Below are 26,588 nucleotides of genomic sequence, written 5' to 3'. Positions count from 1 at the left end.
CTTAAAACCTAACCCTTTCTTCTCAGGATTTCATCCCTCATGTGGTAACAAAATTTGCTTCCCAACCACATGGTTCTGGATTCAGTCTCACTGAGTGGAACCATGAGCAAATGTCTTCTACTGTAACTCTGGACTGACCAAAGCCTTAAGGGTTGATTTGATAGATGGAAACTGAAAAAAGCCCAAAGTATCTGTGTGTGTGTGTGTGTGTACACATATCTATTATATAAAATCCGTTCTGTCTGTGTGTGTGTCTTCTAGGATCTCGGGTATCCTCCATCCGATTACGCTCAAATTTGATATGTAGATACAGACGGTATCAGGGCGTGTATAAGTCTTGAAAAAATTACAAAAATCGATTCCAGGTGAGAATGCAATTGACAAAGCCGTTTTTATCTTGCTTTTCTTCCGTCAACCTGTACATAACTGCACCTATTTTTTTTTGTTGTTTTTATACTGCTTAAAGGCACGTTTTCTTTCCTGGCAAGCTTTTCTCAAGAAAGCCAAGAGAAAAAGATGTTTTATGTAACACATTCTACCAGTATACGAAGTTTAAAATTTTTTAGTTACATAGAAATTATTTTAAAAATCTGCCGGTCAAAGTGAAAAGATCCAAGCTTACTATTTAAACCATGTTTGTGTTCTCCCTGTCAACAGCCTTATCATTACTGGTACTTTAAACTCTTCGGTTGCATATTTGTGTGAATAAAATCGTTTTTCTTTGGAATAGAAGAAAAGTCTATCTTTATTTCTTCTTTTGCTGGTGTCTCAAATTTAGGTTAAATCAGTGTTTCTCAAAGGGGAAGCCTATGGGACGGTCGGACAAGATGTTTTGAGAAAATTTGGTTGAGATGTTTGACAACTCAGCACCGTCCATTGGACGGGGAGCGTTTTGCTCGTACATACATATATATGTTGGTATGTATATATGTGTATGCGTGAATATGTTGTCTTTCCTTGTCTTGACAATAAGCAAAGTTATAAATGGGTGTCACTGTCTTATAAGTAGTTTCGTTCTGAAAGTACAAGTTTGGCCATAGCAAAAATATTACTCAGTAATAAGAACAACAGCAGCCGTCCAAGAATTTGGACCTGGAGATCTCCATTTCCAGCGACTTCGAGGGCTACCTCCCAGTGGTGTCGGGCGTCAACGAAGAGCCCTCGACTACAACAAGACGACCCAGGTTTTTTTTTCCAAGGTCTGGGGTCTCCCGCCCCTAAGCCCTAGACCATCACCTAATCACCCTTACCCGTCTTGTTGCTCAACAACAACAAAACAACAACAGCAGCAGCAGTAGTAGCAGCAGCAGCAGCAAAAACAACGGTAGTAAAACAACAACAACTGCAACAAAAAGAACAACTTACCCTCAGAACCATTTAATCCTTGCAGGTTTATTCTTCTAATAAATTTTCTGCAGTTTTCTGATATTTCTGGATTGAATAGCTTTCGTTTATCTGGATCATCCTTACATTGGGCCAGAAACTTGTGAGAAACTGCAAGAAACAGAGAAGAGTTTGATTTATCATCGATGTCTCATCAATGTCTCATTGAATCTTTATAGATTGTCTTTCTATTGATATTTGGTTAATATCTAGATCCGCGCCCGGTGGGAAAAATGAAAACGAAAGTGTGTAACAGTTGTAATGCACCGTATATTAACCCTTTAGTGTTTAAACTGGCCATATCTGGCCCAGATATTCTACATTGTTTTATATTCAAACTGGTGATATCTAGCCTCTCACACCTAACCTACATTGACATTCTAAAAATAAACAATCACGTCATTGAAACCTCAAAGCTATAAGATAATGCATGATTAATTAAAAACAATTTGAGTGAAAAGGTATTACATTTAACAGAGTAATCTGAACACTAAAGGGTTAAAGGAATATGAGGGAAAAAATTTGTTGAATATATATTGCATTAGAAGTATTAGACGATTTCTGTTTCATTCCTGTGACCCTGGGTGTTGAGGCTTAGCGCTCGGATTCTGTACGGTTGATCGTGTGAATTTTCCGAGCCCGGCACCGGTGGTCAGCGCGCATTTTTTTCCTCATATTCCTTTAATATACGGTGCATTACAGCTGTTACACATTTTCGTTTCCATTTTTCCCACCGGGTCCGGATCTAGATATGATCAGGATTGTGAGCATAAAAGGAGTCAGGAAAGACTAATTTTTACTGGCATCAAGTCATATAATTTGTAACAATGAAATCAAATCAAGTAATGATATCCTGAAAGCATTTAATGTGTACGATTCAGGTCCTGTATAGTATATAATATAAATGCATTTTGAATGTTGTCGTCCTAACAGTTTCTCAGACAAGCGAAGGATAGAAACAAATACGACAAGCTGAGAGAGAAATTATTGAATACAGAAATGCATTCCATACAACACTGCGCCGCCAGACACAAGGGCCTAGGTTTGATTCCATTTGGCTTTGATTAGACCAGTGGTTTGCAACGGCGGTCACTAAAGATTTCGTTAAAGTTTATCTGCAGTAAATTGGTTACAGTAACCCCTCGCCATATCGCGGTTCACCTATCGTCTACTCAGTACATTGTAGTTTTTTCTGGCTAGTATATGTAAATTTATATCGTAGACTCCTTAGTATATCTGGGTTTCTGCGGCCGATAGGTATTTATATTTTTTTTAGATTTTAATTATTTCTACGATAAAATAAGCATTTTCACACCTAAAAATTAATAAATAAGAATATAGTACTGCACTGTATAACACTGAAACGAGCTTAGCGTGAGTAAATATCTGTTCTTGTACTTTCGGGGTACAAGAAAGCAATCACTCACTAGCCGTTGCTTTAATAATCCAAAATCTCTGCCCGTCAGAAACAACAAGACGCAGACGTAAAATATACATATAACTACTTTATTCTCTTTCTTGGTAAACAATAACAATAAGTGTGTTATCTGATGTCCTTGATTCTGGGCGCGCAAGGCTGAAAGTTAATAGATTGTAATATTTACAATCTTCAGCCCAAAAACAGAAAGGGATCAAGATGGTGTCGAACAGGGAAGTTGAATGTGGTCGGCAACAATTTGGTTAAAGGTATTCGGCCGACTGCTGCTAGAATCAAACCCTGACGGAGAGAGAATATATGCGTGACCGCCGCCTTCAATCGCTGGGTCCCAAGTCGCCGCTTGCTGCTGCTAGTGGTCAAACGTTCTACGACCCCCTTGCCTCGCTAACTACCACGATAGGCAAGCGGGTCGTGCTTCCGGTGGTTCGCGCATGCGCGAGAGGGCCCTTCCTCTCACTTGGTGAAGGCACCAACACGCGCGAAATACAAATGGACGGTGCGCGAGCGCGCGCCGTTGTAGGATCACTACAACACGTTAATTAAAATATATCAAAAGAAAATACGTAGTGTACCATATTTTATAAACAAAGAATTGCGAAGAATTTTATAAACAAAGAATTACACAAATTTGGAAAACGAAACCTGGGAAGCGAGTGTGTGGTGTTGTTTTGCATTTATAATAAAATAAATATATACAAATTATAAAAATGATAAAACATATGTACAGTACAATACTGTTTCTACTTTGTGGATTTTCACTTATCACGGGAGGTTTTGGAAAGTAACACCCGCGATAGTGGAGGGATTACTGTCTATTTCTATAATGCACAAAATATTTGGATGATTTTTGTTATACAATTCCTAATAACATTTAATTAGCCATTGCAAGACCAATAACCCAATGTAGAACTCAATATACATATATTTCAGAATAAAGAGCGAGAACAAAGAAAATATATGATTATCTTATGAACTTTATTATCTTCCAGCTAATGAAGCAAGGCTTTGCTTATGAGCATAAAAGGAGTCAGGAAAGACTCGTTTGTACTGGCATTAAGTCATAAGATTTGTAACAATGAAATCAAATCAAGTAATGATATTCTGAAAGCATTTAATTTGTACGCTTCAGATCCTGTATAATATTTCAAATTTTTACCACAAGGGCAGCTTGCGGGAGGGGTCTAGTCAATTACATCGATCCCAGTGCGTAACTGGTTCTTATTTAATCGACCCTGAAAGGATGAAAGGCAAAGTCGACCTTCGCAGAATTTGAACTCAGAATGTAGCGATGGGCGAAATACCTATTTCTTTACTGTCCAAAAGGGGCTAAACACAGAGGGGACAAACAAGGACCGACAAAGGGATTAAGTCGATTATATCGACCCCAGTGCGTAACTGGTACTTATTTAATTGACCCCGAAAGGATGAAAGGCAAAGTCGACCTCGGCGGAATTTGAACTCAGAATGTAGCGGCAGACGAAATACCGCAACGCATTTCGCCCGGCGCGCTAACGCTTCTGTCAGCTTACCGTTTTAATAATAATAATAAAAATAATAAAAATAATAATAATAATAATAATAATAATAATAATAATAATAATAAAAATAATAATAATAATAATAATAAATTACCGTTTGCATCTGCTAAGAAAGTCTTCCAGATTAAGTGACGTAGGTGTTTTGGTAGAGGACAGTTAAAGAAAATGGTCAATTTAGACCTGAGGAAGGGCCAGCGGTGAAGTAGGTATTCTATACCTTCATAGGTTTGTTGAATAATCCCTTGAGGTTTGGTGTGAGGTCGATGAGAATGAGAGATGGCTGAAGTGTGAAGATGGTGATTGACCAGACTGGTTACTTTGTCGTGTATTGATCTGTAATCTGTACCTAGATAAAGAGATAAGGACAGATGTATGGTGGTTCCAAAGTTTGGCACAAGGCTTGTCATTTTTTTTTGCAGGGTGGGGGTAAATCGATTATGTCGACCCCCAGTGCTCAACTGGTTCTTATTTTATTGATTTCGAAAGGACAAAATGCAAAGTCGACCCCAGTGGAATTTGAACTCAGAACGTAAAGACAGACGAAATGCTGCTAAGCATTTTGCCTGGTGTGTTAATGATTCTGCCAGCTCGCCACTTCAGGACAGATGTATATTCATTTCTACTTTAGGCACAAGGCCTGAAATTTTGGGGGAGGGGGCCAGTCGATTACATCAATTCCAGTATGCAACTGGTACTTAATTTATCGACCCCGGAAGGCTGAAAGGCAAAGTTGACCTCGGCGGCATTTGAACTCAGAACGTACACACACACACACACGCACACACACATTCACACATGCACACAAACACGCACGCACAGAAGAATTCATCACGTCACGAATACAGCTTTATATTGAAATAAAAGAGGATAGAATATAATTTCTAAAATATACCTTTCTTCTGTTGTCGTTGGACGAGACAATAAAGAAGACTGGAAACGATGTCTAACACGTCTACTCGCAAGTGTTTACTTTGAGCCAGGCACAAAATATAATTTACAAAGGGAAGTCACTCTCAGTTTTATTATCACAGCTTTGATATAATTCTGTCGTTCTCCTTAAAATAATCCTTTCTATTACAGGCACAAGGTCTGAAGCTTGGGAGGAGGGGGAATAGTCGATTACGTCGACCCCAGTACTCATCTGATACTTAATTTATTGAGACCCCCAAAAGGATGAAAGGCAACGTCGACCTCGGCGGAATTTGTACTCAGAATGTAACGACGGGCGAAATACCTATTTCTTTACTACCCACAAGGGGATAAACACAGAGAGGACAGACAAACAAGGACAGACAACCGGATTTAAGTCGATTATATCGACCCCAGTGCGTAACTGGTACTTATTTAATCGACCCCGAAAGGATCAAAGGCAAAGTCAACCTCGGCGGAATTTGAACTCAGAACGTAACGGCTGACGAAATACGGCTACGCATTTCGCCCGGCGTGCTAACGTTTCTGCCAGCTCGCCGCCTTGTTCTACAGGGTGGTCTGAAAGTCTTGTTACCCCCTACCAGAAAGTAATAAGAACAATAGAAGAACAAGTAATTCAGCAATCCAAAGCACGAATTGGATTTAATTTATTCGCTTTCATCGACGCTAACACACATCGAGAAGTTCTGTATGAACGCCATCATTTTCGTAGCACAAAATGATGCGGCGCCATGTCCTGTGTGATATTTTTCGAAGTTGTGCTTTGGTGATTGTTGCAAAGGCTCTCTCCGAACGGCGTCCTTCAACTGATGGGTATTCTTGTATCGTCTATGTGAAACTCTCTCCCTGATAATACCCTGTACGTATTCAAAGCATTGAATACCGTAACTGTCTGCCGTAAATCATCATCATTCTTTGGCTCGTATTCTACACACTAGCCTATTCCAATGTTAATGTTCCGCATCATACTATCCTGGGTACTGGAATGGAGTGTAGAGTCCATTATTGAGCCCTGAATTTGGTTTCCTGTCGTACTTTACACTGTCTACTTCTCTCTCTGTCTCTCCCCCCTCTCTCTCTCACACACACATATACGTATCGTGTTTTGCTTAGAAGCAATGAATGGAACCAGAAGTTTCGATTCGAACCATATAGAATAAACTACTCCAAATCCTTAATAGAGTATCCGCATAAAAGGAGTCAGGAGAGACTAGTTTGTACAGGCATCAAGTCATATCATTTGTAACAATGAAATCAAATCAAGTAATGATATTCTGAAAGCATTTAATATGTACGCTTCAGATCCTATAAAATATATAATATAAATGTATTTAGAAATGTACTAACTGAAGAAGATATTGCATAAGAGGATGTATTTTCTATTACATATTATGCAAAACCCGAAACGTACGTATTAAATACTTTCAAAATATCATTACTTGGTTTGAATTCATTATTACAAATGACATAATGCAGCGAGCTGGCTGAATTGGTAGCACGCCGAGCGAAATGCTTAGCGGCATTTCGTCCGTCTTTACGTTCTGAGTTCAAATTCTGCTGAGGTCGACTTTGCCTTTCATCCTTTCGGGATCGATGAAATAAGTACTAGTTAAGCACTGGGGTCGATGTAATCGACTTAATCCCTTCCCTCATATTTGAGGCCGTGTGCTTCCAGCAGAAAGGGTTATCACAAATGACATACATAGATATGCCTCTGTGTGTGTGTGTGTGTGTATGTGTGTGTGTGTGTGTGTGTGTGTGTGTGTGTGTGTGTGTGTGTGTGTGTGTGTGTGTGTATGTGTGTGTGTCTGTGATTGTGTCCATAGTATGGTGAATGGTTATGAAGTTCCCTTCACATCCCTGAATTTCTGGGTTCAATCCTATTGCATGAAATCTTGGGCATACGTCATTCTCTATAGCCTCATTGCCTTGTAAACGAAATTGGATTGACGGTAGAAGTCTGTTGTGTGGATTGTAACTGTAATTGAAAATGTACAGCCTATCATGCATACTGTGCCATGCTGATTCAGCAGGAGGATTGTGCACGTATGTGGAGGGTCTATAGGTTGCATGTGTCTGTGGGGAGTCCAGCTACTTACACCTTTGTCAGGAGCAGATAATTAAGCTGATCAAACAACTGATTACTCGTCGTTGAAACAATAGAAATCCACACACACACACACGGAGACATGTACCATTTCAGCCCGATAAATTCACTCGCAAGGCATTGGTCGGTCAGGGATGAATTAGAAGACATGTCCACATCGCCACATCATGGGACAGAACATGAAAGCACATAACTGCAAAGCATAAACACACACACATACACACACACACACACACACACACACACACACACACACACACACACACACACACACGCACACACTGTATGTTTGTATAAAGACACCTAGCAACCAATACATTTGAACAAATGTACAGTGGTTTCAAACTTTGGCTCAAGGTGAGCAAATATAGAGAGAAGGTGTTAGTCAATCAGAGCTCAGCCGATATCTTTTTTTTTTATCGATCCTGAAAGAATGAAAGGCGAAGTCGACCTTGGAAGCATTTGAACTGAGAAAGTAAAGCGAAATTAAATGCTGTTACGCATTTTGCCCGACGAGCAAAAGATCCAGTCAGCTCATTAATTTACACGTGCAACCTGAAATCCTAGCTAGAGGGAGACACAGTAATCCGTCGTCATATCGCGGTTCACTTATCGCGGTTTATTATTTAAGCTTGTGTCGATTCCTACGTGGTGTTGTTTTGCTTTTATAATAAAATAAATATATACAAATTAGAAAAAAAAAATACAGTACTCTTTCTACTTCGCGGATTTACACCCACCACAGGGCTTTTGGGATCGTAACGCCCGCGATATTCGAGGGATTGCTATAGTTGGTTACAGTGACTTGTACTTAAATTAATCAACCTAGGAAGATTGAAAAGGAAAGCTGCCCCACCCTCTCGGCGGATTTCGAACTGAGAACGTATAAATAATTTTAAAAAATCCACTAAGCATTTCGTCCAGCGAGCGAACGATTTTACCACTACGCTGTCTTCCTTTACACGTCTCACAATTAAATACAAATACCATTTTCTGTGGCTCTCATTGCTGTGTCCACGAAATGAATTCTGCTGGTCTGGCTCAGATCAGTAAAGAATGGTACATGGCTGTCTTCCAACTGTTGTCTTATGGCATCGTTTAATGTCAAAATGTATTGTTTCCATTCCTGGGTAAATAGAACAAAAAAAAAAAAAGAATAACTTTAGTAATAAACATTTTTTTTCAAAGAATTTTAGTGAAACAACAAGCAATTCAACATTCTCTTCTCATATTTTATCTAAGATAATGAATAACAAGGGAAATATGAAAGGGATTGGACTTATGACTGTATGTTTGACAACAAAATAAGGGTACTTTTTGGTTATGTCACCCCATTAAAAAATACTATTAAAATTGGGTTATTTCTCCACTGAAAGATTGAGCTTACGTGGCGACAAGAGATTGGATTAAAAGGGTGAGATCCTTTTGATTCAATCCTTCAACACATTGTTGATGTTTGCCCCCCTCAATAGGAATGGTATGATTTGTTATAAAAATGTTATCAGATTCAATAAGACATTTAATTTTTTCGGTTTTCACGTTTATTAATTTTTTTCATTTATTTTGTTGGGGGAGATAACCCCAATTTTTTTTAATGGAGATGAGATAACCAAAAGGTACCACAATAAGGACATTGTCTTTTATATATTATCTTTTATTTATTTCAGTCACTGGACGGTGGCCATGCTGGAGCACATCCTTGTAGGGCTTACTTAAACAAATGGACCTCAGTACTAGTGTTTTTTTTAAAAAACAAAACCTGGTGCTTATTCCATCGGTCTTCTTTTGCCGAACCGCTATGTCACGGAGGCGTATAGAAACCAACACTAATTGTCAAGGTGAGGAAGGGAAATAAACATAAAGACACACACACACACACACACACACACACACACACACACACACACACATACGTATGAGGGGCTTCCATAAAGTTTCCGCCAACCAAATTCCCTCTCAAAGTATTGGTCGGCTCGGGGAAATAGTTGAAGGTACTTGTCTAAGGTGCTACGCAGTGGTACTAAAGCCAAAACCACGCGAACCAGCTATACTTGCTTTATTTTTTATTATTTTATTTTATATTGTTTTGATAAAATTTAATTTACAATGTCGGAGTTGCCTCCCCTGATTTTAGTCGCCAAAATTAATAATTTAAATTAATTAATGATTCTATCTCTTCACCACAAGTATTAATATTAATTAAAATTTCTCGGAACCTTATGTTTTATTAAAACCGACATTTCAATTAAGACCAATTGTATATAACCTACAATGATTTAGGTGTTTCTTATCAAACGACTGTTACAAGTTGACAGGTGATAATTGATGGCGTTTCTGAAACGGCAGAAATCTACTTGAAACTCTCTTCAAGTCTCAGCTTGTCCCAAACAACCAGCATTGGCTTTTGTATTCTGTCACACTCTCTGGCCCCGAGACGGTTGACACATTTCATTTGCATTGTGAGAAACAACAGAATGTAAATATGTTGTACAGGGTGTTCAAATAGTCTCTCCGCAGTAAGTGTTTTATTGCAAAAATCACAAAATATAAGACTACAAAATCACTGCGGTGAGACTTTTTGAACACCCTGTATTTGTTTTGTCCTTTGGCCCTAAGACGTCTAACCGCAGTTAAAAGTGATATTAGACTTTAGAAGACTTTACAAAACTTTATAAGAGATATTGAAAGTGCCGTCCTTCATTTTCAGTACATAAGTTGACTCTTCTACACGTTTTGAAATACAACTTGGAGAGTCAGGGTGAAAAAATTCACTGCGGTGAGACTTTTTGAACACCCTGTATTTATTTTGTCTTTCAGCCCTAAAAATCTAACTGCAGTTAAAAGTAATTTTGAGAACTTGGTTATGAATAAACACATGTTTTTGGCAAGAATATGGTTCGAGAGAATCCAAATATCCAATTTTTGGTGATGTGGTATCATCACCAGCACCACCGCCGCCTTCACTACTACTCCTATCATAGGCACAAGACCTGAAATTTTGTGAAAGGGGGCATAGTCGATTACATCGCCCCCCCAATGCTCAACTAGTACTTATTTTATCAACCCCAAACTTGAATGGACGAAAGAATTAACTGGAAAGTGAATATCACAGTTTTGTGTTTTTAGATGGCAAGAGAAAAAAAACAATAGAGCTCTCTTCCACGATGTTACCGTTATATGTGTGTATGTGTATACATACATATGTATGTATGTATGTATGTATGTATGTATGTATGTATGTATGTATGTATGTATGTATGTATGTATGTATGTACGTACGTATGTATGTATGTATGTATGTATGTATGTATGTATGTATGTATGTATGTATGTATGTATGTATTATGTATGTATAGATATATGTATACATATATATATATGTATATATGTATGTATGTGTATATATATATATATATATATATATATATATATATATATATATATATATATATATATATATATATATATATATATATATATATATATATATATATATATGGGCTCCGTGTGAGCAATCAGCTGAAAGTTTTTTGTGCATTTTGATGTTGACATAAGTTCCTTGCTTTTCCTGATGAGAAAGCGGCATAATGTACTCCTTATTCCTTCGCAATTAGGAATATGCAGCCTTCGAAACATATGTCGAAAATAAAGGAATTTTGTTAATTCGTCGTTCAGCTCCATTCTTTCATATATTTATATTTTCAAAATAAACATACAAATTTCCACACAAAAGCACGTAATCTATGCCCTAGGCACGTAACTTCAACCGTTTTTTTTCTGATGTGAATTTGCTACCCAGGTATCGGTTAATTCGAATTATCCTTAATAAGATAATTCATTCAACTACTCAAATATATATATATATATATATATATATACATATTTTGATGTATACATATCATATCTATATATGATAAAGGCAGCGAGCTGGCAGAGCAGTTAGCTCGCTGGACTAAATGCTTACCGGTATTTCGCCCGTCGCTATATTCTGAGTTCAAATTCCGCCGAGGTCGACTTTGCGTTTCATCCTTTCGGAGTCGATAAATTAAGTACCAGTGTAATTCTGAAATTCTGGGGTTGACGTAATCAACTAGTCCCCTCACCCCAAAATTTCAGGCCTTGTGCCTTATTATATAAAGGATATCTACATATAATAATAATAATAATTGTGTACAGTGCTCAGGTGCACTACAACTCATCTAAAGTGTATATATAATCAGGTGTAGTTTCGGCGGATTTCGGAAAGCATGAGGGCCTTAAAGGATGCAGTGTCATGGCAGTCAACAACTGACGCAGGCAGTTTATTCCATGCTTCAGCAACTCTGAGCATGAAGAAATGTTTCCGAAAGTCATGGGAGCTGTGCTGTTTTCTGACTTTGTAGGCATGTCCACGTGTGTTAGACACATGGAGATCAAAAAGGTGTTCAGTGTTGTTGTTGGTGAGGTGGTTGATAACCTTGTGGGTGTTTACCAAGTCCGTCGCTAGATGCCGGAGCTTCAGTGAATCCATGCCCAGGGAAACAATGCGCTCAGAATATGGTAGGTGTCTGATGGAGGGTATGCATTTGGTTGCACGTCTCTGGACAGATTCCAGGAGGTCAATGTTCTGAGCAAGATAGGGATTCCAAACTGATGATGCGAATTCCAAGTGTGGTCGCAGCATAGCTGTATACAGTGTTAAATAGATCGCTGGAGAGCGGCTAACAAAAGTCTTGCTGATTACATACACATATATTTACGCGCGCGTGTACGTGTGTGTGTATGTGTGTGTGTGTGTGTGTGTGTGTGTGTGTGAGAGAGAGAGAGAGAGACTGTTACCCCAACCACCACTACAACATTCCTGCAATAAATCTACGGATAACAACAGGTAATAGAAACTGCGCCGGTGCTTTGCACATCATCTATTTATACATTTTGTACAATTTCTCCATTATATATATATATATATATATTATGGAGGCGCAATGGCCCAGTGGTCGGAGGATCGCGATTTCGATTCCCAGGCCGGGCGTTGTGAGTGTTTATTGAGCGAAAACACCTAAAAGCTCCACGAAGCTCCGGCAGGGGGTGGTGGCGACCCCTGTTGTACTCTTTCGTCCCAGCTTTTTCTCAATCTTTCTTCCTGTTTCTTAAGTAACGCTGCGACGGACTGGCGTCCCGTACAACTGGGGGGGGGGGACACACATGCGCCTCAGAAACCGGGAAACCGGGCCCATGAGCCTGGCTAGGCTTGAAAAGGGCGCAAAGAAGAAAGAATATATATATTATTGTATGTATATGTCATATTGTATGCATGTATTTATATATGTATGTAAGAATCTGTATCCCAGCTTAATTGTTGTAGAGATTATGTTGCTAAGTGACAAATAAATACTCTATAAACATACTGACACATACACACATTTAAGTATTTATGTATGAATATATCCCAACAAGGGTACGTTTGTACACTATATAAACATGCACACATACACACACGTATGTGTGTGTGAGTGCGCACGTTTATATACGTGTGTGTATGTATATATGTATATATATATATGTGTGTGTATGTATGTGTATGTATGTATGTATGTATGTATGTATGCATGTATGTATGTATGTATGAATGTATGTATGTGTGTATGTATGTATGTGTGTATGTGTGTATGTATGTATGTATGTATTTATGTATGTATGTATGTATGTATGTATGTATGTATGTATGTATGTATTTATGTATGTATGTATGTATTTATGTATGTGTGTATGTATGTATGTACGTACGTTCGTACGTATGTATGTGTGTGTGTGTGTATGTATGTATGAACGAATGTATGTATATATGTATGTATGTATATATGTATGTATTTATGTATGTATGTATGCATCTATGTATGTATGTATGTACGTACGTATGTATGTATGTACGTACGTATGTATGTATGCATGTGTGTGTGTGTATGTATGTATGTATGTATGTATGTATGTATGTATGTATGTATGTATCTATACGCGTGTTAATACTACTTACCGAAGAAGATGTGATCGCTTCTTTACAGTCTGATAACCATTTCGGAACGTTGATGTCTTTCTCCTCGTTTCCCAAAGACATGTCGCTTTAACAAACGACAATCGAATACTGTTCTTACTGGTAAACCAGATCAGAGCGCCGGATGACCTAGGTAAAAACTATTTGGGCGAAAGGTAAGTTCCGTGTCGCAAAAGAAATATGAACTGATTCACACCGGAGCAGAAGAATTATGGATATAAACAAAAAATATGTTATTCTTTCTCAACTTAGTTAATGACTGAATCGTTAGCCCGTAGGACAAAATGCCTTGTGGTATTTATCTTAGCTCTTTATGTTCTGCGTTCAAATCCCTCCGAAGTCAGATTTCTCTTTCATCCTTTCAGAGTCGATAAAATAAAGTACTAGTCAGGTACTGGAGTCGATTTAATCAACTAACACTTTTTTTTCAAATTGCTGGCCTTGTTGTGGGTCCGAGTGTAAGACTGGAGTATTTGTCCCGACACCTAGTTTGGATTGCTCTTAGTTTTCCCCCTTCCTTCTGCCGGTTTGGTATAATTAAATTTAGGTTGATTTCACCTTCGGGGTCATTGAGATAATATTGTGTTAACATTTGCGCCGGCTTTATGCTCCACTGTTGCTGATTACTGTGCCTGTACAAATAAAAGTGACACCCAGTTTATATAAAACAATGTGGTTTATACAGTAATCCCTCGCCATATCGCGGTTTACCTATCGCGGTTTACCTATCGCGGTTTACCTATCGCGGTTTACCTATCGCGGTTTACCTATCGCGGTTTATTATTTAAGCTTACGTCGATTTCTCTGTGGTGTTGTTTTTGCATTTATAATAAAAACAATATATGTAAATCTCTCTCTATATAAAGCTGAAGTTGTCTGTGTATGGCAGGTTTGGTAGCCTTCAACTAACACTATCTCCTCCGAGATCCTGGGGCGCAAGTTGACCAAAATTGAGAGTATGATAGAAGAAGGCTTGCTCTTCATTCCGTAGAAGATAAAATTCAAATCGGACCATGTTAACACCAAAAATTATTTACATCAAAAAGGTGCTTTTTTTTCTATGAAAATCCCTATTTTTTACGATTTTTTTTACTGCTGTATCGCCATTTTTCGGTGTATTTCAACCAGAAAAATGTTCACTTAAAGAGAATAACAAGCTACATAATGCAAAATTTATACTTTTCAAAAATTCCAACTCTAAAGGGTCGAAATAAACCCGAGCAACGCCGGGCGATACTGCTAGTTATATATAAAAAAATACAGTGCGGTATTATTTCTACTTCGCGGATTTTCACCTATCACGGCGGATTTTGTAACGTAACACCTGCGATAGTCGAGGAGTTACTGTATACAGTAATATTGATTTCAAATTTTGGCACAAGGCCAGCAATTTCGGGAGAGGGGTAAGTCGATTACATCGATCTCAGTGCTCAACTGGTACTTATTTTATCGACCCCGAAAAGAGGAAAGGCAAAGTTGAGCTTGGAGGGATTTGAACTTATAACGTGAAGACGGACGAAATGCCACTAAATATTTTGTCCGGCGTGCAAGGTACGCATCTGACTACAAATGTGTGATCAATGCTTTATAACCCTTGGAAGGATAGGAAGAGGAAGTTGGTACCAGCGTGGGTGGAACTCAAACATAAAGCGACGCAACTAAACACCACAAGGTATTTTGTTTGGCGCTCGCCTCCCTTTATAAAATTTTCTTTGGAAACAAAGTCAACAATTTGAAGGAAGAGGTTAGCCGTTCAAATTACTCCCAGTACTTGACTGGTGCTCTATTTCATGGACTCTGATAGGAAGAAAAGCAAAGTTGAACATCAAAATATTTTGTCCAACGGTCTAACGATTCTACCACTCTACCGCCCACACCACAACACTTAATGAACGTCTAGAAATCCGGGGTGCGGGGTTAGTCAAATATATCCCCCACTGGTACTTGACTGGTACTTTGTTTTATCATTCTCGAAAGGATGAAAAGTGAAGGCGCGTGGCCAAGTGGTTAGGGTCAAGGCTGTCTTAGTACCATTATAGGCTCCCGGACAAACCGATGCACCGGGTCGTCCTTGTTGTGTTATTTATTGACGGTAAACCACAGCATACATAGATCATAATTGGGCCCTTGAACCTGTGAGGCCCCTGCGCAATTGCCTACTTTGCCTATGCCTATATACGACATTGGTCACGATATTGTATTCACGATCGTAGCATCGTAGTTTCAATTCCCGTACTGACTGGTACGTTGTGTTCTTGAACAAAATGCTTCCTTTCACGTTGCTGCAGTCCACTCAGCTGTAGATGGGTACACCCTACGACAGATTAATGTTCCATTCAGGTGGGGGTCGATGTAGATGCTATGATTTCGGACACTTATAAGCCATGGAAACTAGATAATTGGTCCTATGAGTCCTAAAACTCGAGACAATAATGTCTAGGGATGATGATGATGGTGTTGGAAGCTGACCTCGGCGGAATTTGAACCGAGAACGTAAAGACTTGGAACAAATACTGAAAGAAGGACAGTCTTACGGCCAAACGATTCTGCTAAATCTTTATATATAAGGCTGAAGTTGTCTGTGTATGGCTGGTTTGGTAGCCTTCAACTAACACTATCTCCTCCGAGACCCTGCAAGTTGACCAAAATTGAGAGTATGATAGAAGAAGGCTTGCTCTTCATTCCGTAGAAAAAAAAATTCAAATCGGACCATGTTAACACCAAAAATTATTTACATCAAAAAGGTGCTTTTTTTTCTATGAAAATCCCTATTTTTTTAACGATTTTTTGACTGCTGTGTCGCCATTTTTCGGTGTATTTCAACCAGAAAAATGTTCACTTGAGAATAACAAGCTACATAATGCACATGTAGCTTGTTAAATTTCAATTCTAAAGGGTCGAAACAAACCCGAGCAACGCCGGGCGATACTGTTAGTACACATAAAAAGTCAATGAAAGAGATTCTACGGTGTCGTTCGAGCAGCTTGAAACAACAGCGAAATCTCTCTTAAATCATACCCTAATGTTTGGGGTGTGAGACAGTTACAATCCTTTCGATCTTACGTCTGCTCCAACAGTGCTGACTTGAGTTTACAGAACAATAAAGGACACCAAGCTAATACTAATAGTGTCTCGTCTTAGCACAATAGGGAATCTCATTAATTGTCCCTTTCGGTGCCATCAATAAATGCTTATGTGTAATTTTCTTCTTCTTCTTCTTCTTCTTCTTCTTCTTCTTCTTCTTCTTCTTCTTCTTCTTCTTCTTCTTCTTCTATTTACAGAGATGTACTTGCATAGCAGGTGCCTTGATATGAGATCGTGTGCTGAAGCAAAAACAATAATACAATCGCAGCGTGGAAGGTGTTTATAAGCCATTTAAGAAACACACAAAATCCGTTAGATTCACTTCAACATTTAAATTTAATTTGTCAGGCAAATTAAATTTAAATGTTGTAGTGATTCTAACGTTTTTTTTTCTGTTTCTAAATGGCTTATAAACACCTTCCACGCTGCAATTGTATTATTATATTTTTATCATCTTTCTACACTCTATATCCACAAACAGCAAAGCAGTCGAAGTCAGTGAAAAATGTGTGTAAAGGGAAATAACTTAAAATTACTTAAAAGAAGGGAGATAATTCCTACTTCATATAATAAATCATTAAGGATCAGCAAAAGAGAATGGGAACGAGAGAGGGAGAAAGAAACGGTGAGGGAGAGAAAAAAGAGAGAGAAACTATTGATGGGGGGCATCAGTAAAAGTACCGCATTTGATAGCATAAAAGACACATGGATATATTAAGCGTAGCCCAATTTTAGCAACGCATATTCAGGAAAACATTTTTAGTGCATTAAAGTATGTAATATTTAAAGAAACTAAGGCGGTGAGTTGGCGGCATCGTTAGCACGCTGGGCGAAATGCTTAGCGGGTATTTCGTCTGCCGCTACGTTCTGAGTTCAAATTCCGCCGAGGATAACTTCGCCGTTCATCCCCTCGGAGTCGATAAAATAAGTACCAGTTGAACAATGGAGTCGATGTAATCGACTTAGCCTCTTCCTCGAAACTGTTGGCCTTGTGCTAAAATACTTTCTACTCTAGGCACAAGGCCCGAAATGTTGGGGGAGAGGCCAGTCGAGGGCCCAGTAAGCAACTGGTACTTAATTTATCGACCCCGAAAGGATGAAAGGCAAAGTTGACCTCGGCGGAATTTGAACTAGATATTATTTATTTAAAGGTCACAATACATGTGCTAAAGCGTTACGATATGTGGTTTGCGCCTGAAGAATATGATTAAGCTTTCTCAACATACGAGGGTTTTTTTACTTCACTCCAGACGCTTTCCAACGTTTGTTTTTGAAAGTAGTGGTTTTCTGATTGCAGCCCTCCCGTGAAATTTGTGCAGCTCACGGCGAACATTTTTGTGGAAACTGGGTTCTCGAGGTGGTCATTAAGCTCTGCAGTAATTTGGGGAGTTATACTTTTGTGATCCTTTCTAACAATTCGCGTAAGAGTCCGACGGTCCCTATCTGAAAAATTTTGGTTTTCTTCCGGTGTTTTGTTTCGACGAGAAGATCTTTCCCTCTTCCTCAAAGGCTGTCATTACTTTCGAGACAGTACTTCTTGTGGAGACACATGGCCTAATGGTTAGAGCAGCGGACTCGCGGTCGAGGGATCGCGGGTTTGAATCTCAGACCGGGCGATGTGTGTGTTTATGAGCGAAACACCTAAGCTCCACGCAGCTCCGGCAGAAGGTAACAGCGAACTTCTGCCCACTCTTTCGCCACAACTTTCTCTCACTCTTTCCTCCTGTATCTTGCAGTTCACCTGCGAGGGACCGGTGTCCCGTCCAGGTAGGGAACCTATACGCCAAGGAAACCGGCCCTTATGAGCCAGGCATGGCTTGAGAAGGAACAAACAAGACAGTACTTCCTGACACACCAAACATTTCGGCTGTTTTCGTTACGCTAGTGCCTCCCATACGAGCACCAACAATTTGACCTCTTTGAAAGTTTGATAGATCTGTCGTTTTAATGAATTTTAATTACCTTTTTCTGATGATATCTGAAAAGAAACACCAATTTTAGTAAAACATATTAAACAACACTAATAATAAAACAAAAATAAACAAGCTTTTAACGGTTTTACAGATATTTAAAAATTATGATGCTATGATGCGAGATGTTTCCATTATTTTGTACGAACCCTGTATATATAAATATACACATACATACACACGTGCATACATACACACACACACACACACACACACACACACACACACACACATAAATATGCATACATGCCTGTATGCATACCTACCTACTTACCTGCCCGCATCCTTCCCTCCCTACCTACCTACCTACCTACCTACCTGGCTGCCTGCCTGCCTGCCTGCCTACCTACCTATGTACCTCCCTACCTACCTACATACATACATACATACATACATACATACATACATACATAGCCATCTGTGTATCATGCTTAGTGCATATATACCGTTAATAGTTCATCTGCTGCGGTATTTACCCTGCAAAAACATCTCCAAAGGACGTGCAGTGTCAAAAACAATACATAGCAGAGGGAGACGAAAATTCGTCCTGGCAGCGGCCAGCGAGAATGCCAGATGCACTTCAACCTTTTTGGACCTTTTCAGTGACATATACTCACAGCTTTCTGCATGCCATGAGTAAAACCTTCACTGATGTTGTGAATTGCCGCTCGGCTGAGTAAAAATCCAGTATACGCAGAATAACCATTTATAACGCTGATGTATACCAGACATAGCGCCTATTTAGGTTAATCTAACCCTGCTCATACCCTGGTAGTGAAGGGTTTTCAGCTCCCGCCGGACTTAGCTCATGACCCCCTCCATGACGTCCACTCTCTTTCTTTAGAAGTGAACCGAGAGGGGGACGTGGGGATGTCAAGCCTCACTCCGACAGGGAGCGAATTTTCGTTACCCATTCCCTGCGCTTCATGTTCCATAGCCTGTCTGCTATGTATTACACACGTACATGATTATTCGTCTTTGAAAATGCATAAAAAGCCCAAGCTGCATCCAGTATTGTCGTCAGTGGATCAAATTTTCATCTTCCAATATTCAAGTTTTTAGTTCGTCCATTTGAGATGTTATCTCAGAACGAAACGGCAGTAACAGAGCCATCGAAAGTATATATATACATTAAGAATGATACATAGAAGGTTATCTTAATTTGATACCATTTCAATTGCGTATACCGGATTTTTATTCACCCAGGCGGCAGTTCGCGAAATCCAGGCGACAATTCGCGAAATTTATCATTACAAAACCCTCAACTTCTTAATGATCAACAACAACACAACAATAGCATGAACAAAACAAGCGACTGCTTCTAAAATAAAATGAAGCTAATAAAATATAAGAATCACACGAGATAATGTGGTACTCTCGTGTATTTTAATTATTGACTGAAGGATCTTCGATATTTGGTCATTGGAGTCTGACTCGAGACGAAATAACAACAATAATACAATTAGCAAAAGTATAACCACCGCCGCCACCAACGATACTTCCACCTTCACCTACAGGAAAAACAATACAACCGATATCAGCCTTACCACCAACCCACCAATTTTTGAATAATCAATTGGTAATAACAATGATAGCAATGTCTGCAGCAATGTATGTAGATACATATGTAGTGGATCTTGCATGCATGAAATGGATTCGATCCACCATAGCCAAATTTAAATTAACACTGCAACAGAACTTTTCCCATGGTGAAACAATGGCTTTTCTCTGACAGCAGTTTTACATTTTCCAGATGCCTTTAGCTAGGCCGAAACAATGTCTTCACCACTTGACCCTTTCTAACCTCTTCTACTTCACCAAAAGCTAGAATAGAGATATAACAAGACCACCAACTAAATCTATTGTTCTCAATGATATGTATATCCTTCTGGATAGTTATAAAAGCAAGAACACCCCAAGCAAAAATCAGTCGGTGACGACTCAACAAGTCCAGTCACATGGTGACGACTCAATCAGTTAGTCACTTTGGTGACAACGAAGTCTAGCTGAGCAGCTAGAACCTTGGTCAGAGGGAGAAATGAAGTTTACTATCAGCAACTGTGAGACAACTTCCACACCCTACAACTCTCACTAGCTCTAATTCTGTTCTCTTACAACATCATTCTATTTCTCTCTGTAATAACTACTAAACAATGAAGAGAACACAAACACAAACTTTACTTCGCATGCTTTTGGATTTATCATAACCTGCTCATCGAGGCAATGTATTGTAACGTAACGGTAAATATATATTTCCTCAAAACTTCATGCATTGTTCATCTTTCACATCCTACAGTATGCAATTATAACAACAAATTTTTATCGATACAACTGCTGACTCCGACATTTCATAATATTGTTTACAAATCAATATCTCCCGTTACTTATATATATTGTATACCAACATAACGCTGTGTGCGTGTATGTATGTGTGTATGCATGAGTAGAGTGTTAAGTTTTTATGTTTCAAGTCAGAGTTGCAAGAAACAAAAGGAACTAAATGCTCGTAAATCTAGCAACCATCCAACTAGTTGTGATCATACAATCAGCTTCCTCCCATTTCACTCCTTCATCCTTTGATCTTCTGATTAACATTCTTACATCCTGACATAAAACAGTTCTTTCCCTGCGTTGTAATTTTTACTGCTTATTTGTTGTTGATAATTGCTCATCGTCGCCGCATTTACCTACAATTCAAGATGTCAGAAAGGAATCTTTCAAATGGAAGCGAAGGCTGTAGTGCAAAAAGGAGCCGCAAAAGAATTATTTTGGGTATTAAACTTGATGTTTTAAAAAGTTTGGTGCGGAAAAAGTCAGCGATATTACCAAAATATTGAAGCTTGCAACTTCTACGTGACAGGAGGGAGAAAATTAAGTCGAATGCTCATGAAGTTACTCCGTTAATTGCACGGACCTAATTTTTTTCATAGATCTAATGTGTTGCTTAAAATGGGACGGCTTTTGAGTGTATGGATCAAGAATTAAATTTAACAATTTCATAACAGCCAAAATCAAGATGATTTTTAGAAAAACGAGGGTGAAGCTACTAATGAAAAACATTCTCCGGTTAGTAAAGGCTGATTTTAATGTTTTAAGAAATGCTTTAATTTGCACAAATAAAATTGACTGGTGAAGCTGTTACTGCTTGTACAAAGGCTGTTACTAATTATCCTGCGCAGCTAAAATAATTAAGTAAAATAAAAAGAATTCGGGTGCGGGGGCTAACATAGCAGAGCAAGTAAATAATCTTAATGAAACTCCATTTTTCTAGAAGCTTATGTCTATTAGAACTTTTAGTTCTCGAGGACAAAAGTCAATGCCAGGATTTAAAGCTACTAAAATCGTCTGATGTTTCCTCTAGAAGGAAATTCCGTTGGTGAAATGAAATTAAAAGCCTCTAGTCATGTATTACTTTCAAGGGTTACGCAATGTTTAATTTGTTTCTGATTCATCATTTAAATAAGAAGGCATGGATGATTAAGAGCCATTTCGTAAAGTGGTTCACAAACACTTTTGTCTTGATGTAGAAAGGCACAGTGTCAGACATATTTCCAACAAAGTATTGCTCATTTTAGGCAATTCTCCAAGCGGAACTGAAATTAGTTTTCTGATAATGGGAAAGCAGAAAATACCTCAGAAATACTTCTTTGCTCTAGCCGAAGTGACAAGGTGTTAGATGGATAGGTGGATTCCATCTAATGTGATTTCGTTCAGAAGGCTGTAATCTTATTTTAGTAGGAACCCGGTAAAGAAATACATGGAACAAAGGTGATAACTTTAAACACCTTTATTGTGGTCATACGTATATATACACAAGCTGAATGGAAGTGGTTGATGGACATTTATTCATATATCTACATGCCTCTGCGTGGGTTGTTAGCTGTTAACCCTGGCGAGGAAAGCTCACGAACAGCGATATGTTAGAACCAGTGCAGTGTGTTGGTGCTGTGCAGATGTTGTTGACAACGTTGGTAAGAGACATCAGTGGTGGCAACGAAGACGGAGGTCGCTGTAATGTGGTCAGTGGTTAGACCTTAGACGGTCGGGAACACATGACGCTAAGACTAGAAGGAGGTGAGCTTTTATAGCTGAGGGTAGGCTCAAAGGAAAAAAAAAGGAAGCTGCACGTTTAATACGTAACTTAGAAGCAGCGCTACGGATATACCAGCACACATGAGATTGAGACATGGCCAACCTCACACATTTCTCATAAGGAATTCCGGAAGGAGCATCGGGAGACCACTGCTGAGACGCTTCCACAAAATAAAAAAGAAAAGCTGTTTGAAAACCGATTATAGCAGCAACTCTAAGAATATCTGATGAAAGAATTTTTATATTCCGAAATATCATATCAGACTATGGATGACTAAATTACAACAGGTATATAGCCCATTGTTTATATTATAGTGTATTGTTGTACCATTCAAAGCTTTTTATTCTTTAGAAAAGACTGTCTCATGTGATTTATTTGAAGGCTGCAATTGGTTGGGTTGCATATTGGTGCGCGATAGAGTAAGAGACAAATTGCGCCAATACCAACCAATCAGAGTGGTAGACACAACGGGGTCCAAAACAACCTCCAAAGGTTAGCTGTTACCTGCTACGTTCATATGTATGTGATATAAGAGAGGAAGCTCACTAGAGTTCGCCACAAGGTGTTAAGTGTTATAGCTTACTGGAAAACACATTGTCTGAGTTTTCAAACAGTATGTGAGTACAATTGACAGGGAGAATAAACTTGCTGCGGGAGACTTTGAAGAACGTTCAACACGGTGGATGCTGCGGATAACATAGTTGAGTCAAGGGGTGAAATAAAACCCTCAACTATGAATGGTGTTTCGGAAAAATATGTAGCCAGATTAACCACGATGTTACAAGTTTTCTACAAGCATAAAGTTCGGAAAGATATTGTGACACCTGAAAATGATGTAGGATTTGAAGTCATAGAGAATGACGTATTGGTGTTATCAGTATCTCATAAAAAATTTATCTAACGAGGAGCTGGCATTGTTTGAATTAAAGCAAGCTGAGAATATAAATGACGATACTCAAATTCCAGCAACTCCACTTAGATTGATTGCAAAGAATGCTGCTAATGGGTTGTCACTAAGAGAAGACGGTCTGCAAGTTTTTGTTGAGAGCCCTAATGATGAACGTAACTTGAGGTCAGGTACTACACTAAGCTCTGCACAGACATAATGCACCATAAATATCAAATAATTTTGGATAGGTTCTTCACCCCTCAAGTGGATGTTGGCGATGAAATATAAGACAGAAAAGAGTGTCCCACATCCTCTCAGAAACTCTCAATCCAGGATGAAATTCAGCTGAAGATGTCAAAAACCATAAACAGAAAAGGTATTCTCTGGCTGACTCGTGTATGCCCGATGGCGTTGGACCTCTGGAATGACATCAAAGCAATGGTAATCGAAGGTGATAATCCCAATTTTTAAGAAGGCAGACAAGAGAGTGTGTCTTAGTTACAGAAGAAGAGTCCATGATGAACTTCCCTATAAAATCGTGTGTCAAAGACATGTAGGAAAATTGTTGAGTTCAGGTTTGCTGAAGAACAGTGTGGCTTCCGTCCTGATCAAATATTCATTCTACCGCAAATCTTCGAGAACTCGTGGGAATTTTGCCAAGAGGGCTACGTTTGTTTCGAAGACCTTGATAACGCATATTGTGAAAGTTTTTTCAGGAATTTGAGATTAACAGACAACTTCTGGTTGCTGCGAAGTCCCTATGCAAAAGCCCAGATATTTGTGTTTGAGCAAACAGTGCGAAGTTGAAACCTATTCATGTAGGTGTTGGAGTTTGGCAGGGGTGTGTATTGTCACTTCACCTTTTCATACCTTTTATGAACTGGACAGGCATGTATAGCTGTTGTGGGAGTGGTATCACACGCGGTGGTTGTAGGGTTGGTCGGTTGATATTTGCAGACGACACGGTGCTACTTGGCTCATCAGAAGGTGATCTCTAGCATGCACTAAATAGGTGTGTTGTCGAGTGCTGCAAGGCAGGGATGAGAATTAATGTTGCAAATAATGAGACGTTGGTCCTCTCAATAAATCTTTCCAGTTCATTCTACATTCTGCCAAAATCAAAGATCATTATTCTTTCTTTTTTTTTTACGTTTCACAGTTTCATGTTGTAAACTGTCAATCTGGATAAGCTTGGATTTTCAGAAAAAGAAAACAACCAACTGACTCGCACATTACAAATATAGTCTGTAAGCGGAACAGTAAAACTATGCAAGACTTTTCTTAGGTTTCAGCTGTGACATTGTTTTCGTTGACAACGATGGAGCTTTGTATCATTGTTAGAAACCAGCTCCTTCTTCAAAGGAAAATTAATTAATTAAAAACAGAAAAGATCATACATAAGTTCGTCCGTTGGAGCGACGAGGACCATCTTGCCATCTTTAACCCCATGACAACGGTTTTTTTTTTATCAAGCAACTAGGTTGCATTGACGGTAATCATCTCGGCTGAGACCAGCAATTAGCGCACGACAATGGTTCGCTTAAACCAGTTTACAGCAATGATTCATTCGGTTGCCGGCGCTCAGTAACGGTAATCGCGCTGATTGAGGTCAGCACTCAGTGCGAGATAACGTTCGGCATACATTTACGCCAACCGCTTTAGTGCAAGCACTAGCATAGCTAGAGTGTGTGCCACCCGGGCGCCCCTTCCGTTTGCCGCCCCCGGACCCCACACACAAAAACATATTTATTTCTTTATTGCCCACAAGGGGGTAAACATAGAGGAGACAAACAAGGACCGACAAAGGGACTAAGTCGATTATATCGACCCCATTACGTAACTGGTACTTATTTAATCGACCCCCCCGAATGGATGAAAAGCAAAGTCGACCTCGGCGGAATTTGAACTCAGAACGTAACGGCAGACGAAATACCGCTAAGCATTTTGCCCCGCGTGATAACGATTCTGCCAGCTCGATTGCCTACAGCAATAGCCTACAACAGGATGAAAGTTGCCGCCCGGAACGGGCCGCCCCTACCTCACCCTCTAGCTACGCTTGTGAGTGCAAGTATTGTTTATTTACCTAAACTATACCCCTATGAAGGACGCTCGTGCGATATTATTCCTGAATAAGATCACTCAACTTAATGTATTTATAATCACGTGAATTCAAAAACTGACTTTAGTGTGGTTGACTTCGAAACAGGGTACCACGCACAGTGACGTATCACATTGTGAACGATGGTGTCTAGTTTCCTTATGTTTCCCTTTTGCTTTACATACTGTGCGTCTCTTCGAATAATTTGTCTTCTTGGCGTTGTTGGGGTGGGAAGCAGTCGTGCAAAATGTCCACTTCCCTTCACCGATGCGGTGAGGAGTGGGGACGTTCACGCGTTCTGTGCTTCTATCATTCCACGGAACAATATATTCCTGAATGTCAATCCATCCCCCACACCGCCAAGCATCTGCCAAATCAAATGTGAGTTCACGACAAACATGTCAACTATATACTAGAAAAATTTTTTTGTACCATTTCACAAATTTTATCACCAACTTGTGTATTATCACCAGCTGATCTAAGTGATCGACCCCCGCTCATCCCTTCATTGTATGAAACAACTACACGCGGTTTCATTATGGCATTACCGTCCGTATCTTGTTTCCTAGTGTCCTTCATGCTTGCAAAATGCATTGCCAATAACATGCAGACGTTTTTCTAGTCACGTCACTCTAGAGCGAGAATGTCACTATCAGTGCATCGGTACACTGTTTTCCTCTTTCAAAATTTTATCTTGTGCGTCCTCACAGGCCCACAGGCATTAGTCCTCCTCGTCTGCAGCTGCAGGAGGAGGTCTGAACTGGAAAACCAGTTGTCCATATAAATATTGTAACCTTTATCAAACAAGTTTTCGTTCAACGACAACACGACATCAGTTGACGCTAGAGTAGACGCTGGAAGATCCAATCTGTCTTGACCAGTGTAGCCACAGGTTCAGCCAGTTGACCGGTGTACTTTATAAGCTTTGACTCCAAAGCGAGCAAGTTTGTCGAGTTGTATTGTTTGAATCGGAGCCTTCCTTTGAATTCCCACAAACTCTCGTATGTACAAATGTCCTGTGTGGAGA

The 26,588-nt window shown here is 39.3% G+C and overlaps 1 protein-coding gene and 1 long non-coding RNA gene across 3 annotated transcripts in view; both read right to left on the bottom strand.

Moving 5' to 3' along the window:
• Nucleotides 1-13,597, bottom strand: part of LOC115219694 — a 61,257-nt gene extending 47,660 nt beyond the window's left edge. The window contains exons 1-4 of one of the 2 annotated variants that reach the window (XM_029789872.2): nt 13,410-13,597; nt 8,384-8,522; nt 4,454-4,705; nt 1,366-1,494 (exon numbers count right to left, since the gene is read on the bottom strand). In XM_029789872.2, the coding sequence (XP_029645732.2) occupies nt 1,366-1,494; nt 4,454-4,705; nt 8,384-8,522; nt 13,410-13,490 (601 nt within the window). In that variant the 5' untranslated portion in view covers nt 13,491-13,597. The remainder of the gene's footprint in view (nt 1-1,365; nt 1,495-4,453; nt 4,706-8,383; nt 8,523-13,409) is intronic. The other variant, XM_036508088.1, reaches the window with a different exon arrangement.
• Nucleotides 13,598-22,363: 8,766 nt separating this feature from the next.
• Nucleotides 22,364-24,688, bottom strand: LOC118765742. The gene is made up of 3 exons (XR_005001613.1): nt 24,678-24,688; nt 24,053-24,059; nt 22,364-22,514 (listed from the first exon to the last, which is right to left on the bottom strand). It is a non-coding gene; the product is annotated as an uncharacterized LOC118765742 (long non-coding RNA).
• Nucleotides 24,689-26,588: the final 1,900 nt, after the last annotated feature.

The sequence above is a fragment of the Octopus sinensis genome, linkage group LG1 (assembly GCF_006345805.1).
Source record: "Octopus sinensis linkage group LG1, ASM634580v1, whole genome shotgun sequence".
Classification (NCBI taxonomy): domain Eukaryota; kingdom Metazoa; phylum Mollusca; class Cephalopoda; order Octopoda; family Octopodidae; genus Octopus; species Octopus sinensis.
The sequence above is the reverse complement of the archived record's forward strand: the minus strand, read 5'-3'. Positions and strand labels throughout refer to the sequence as shown.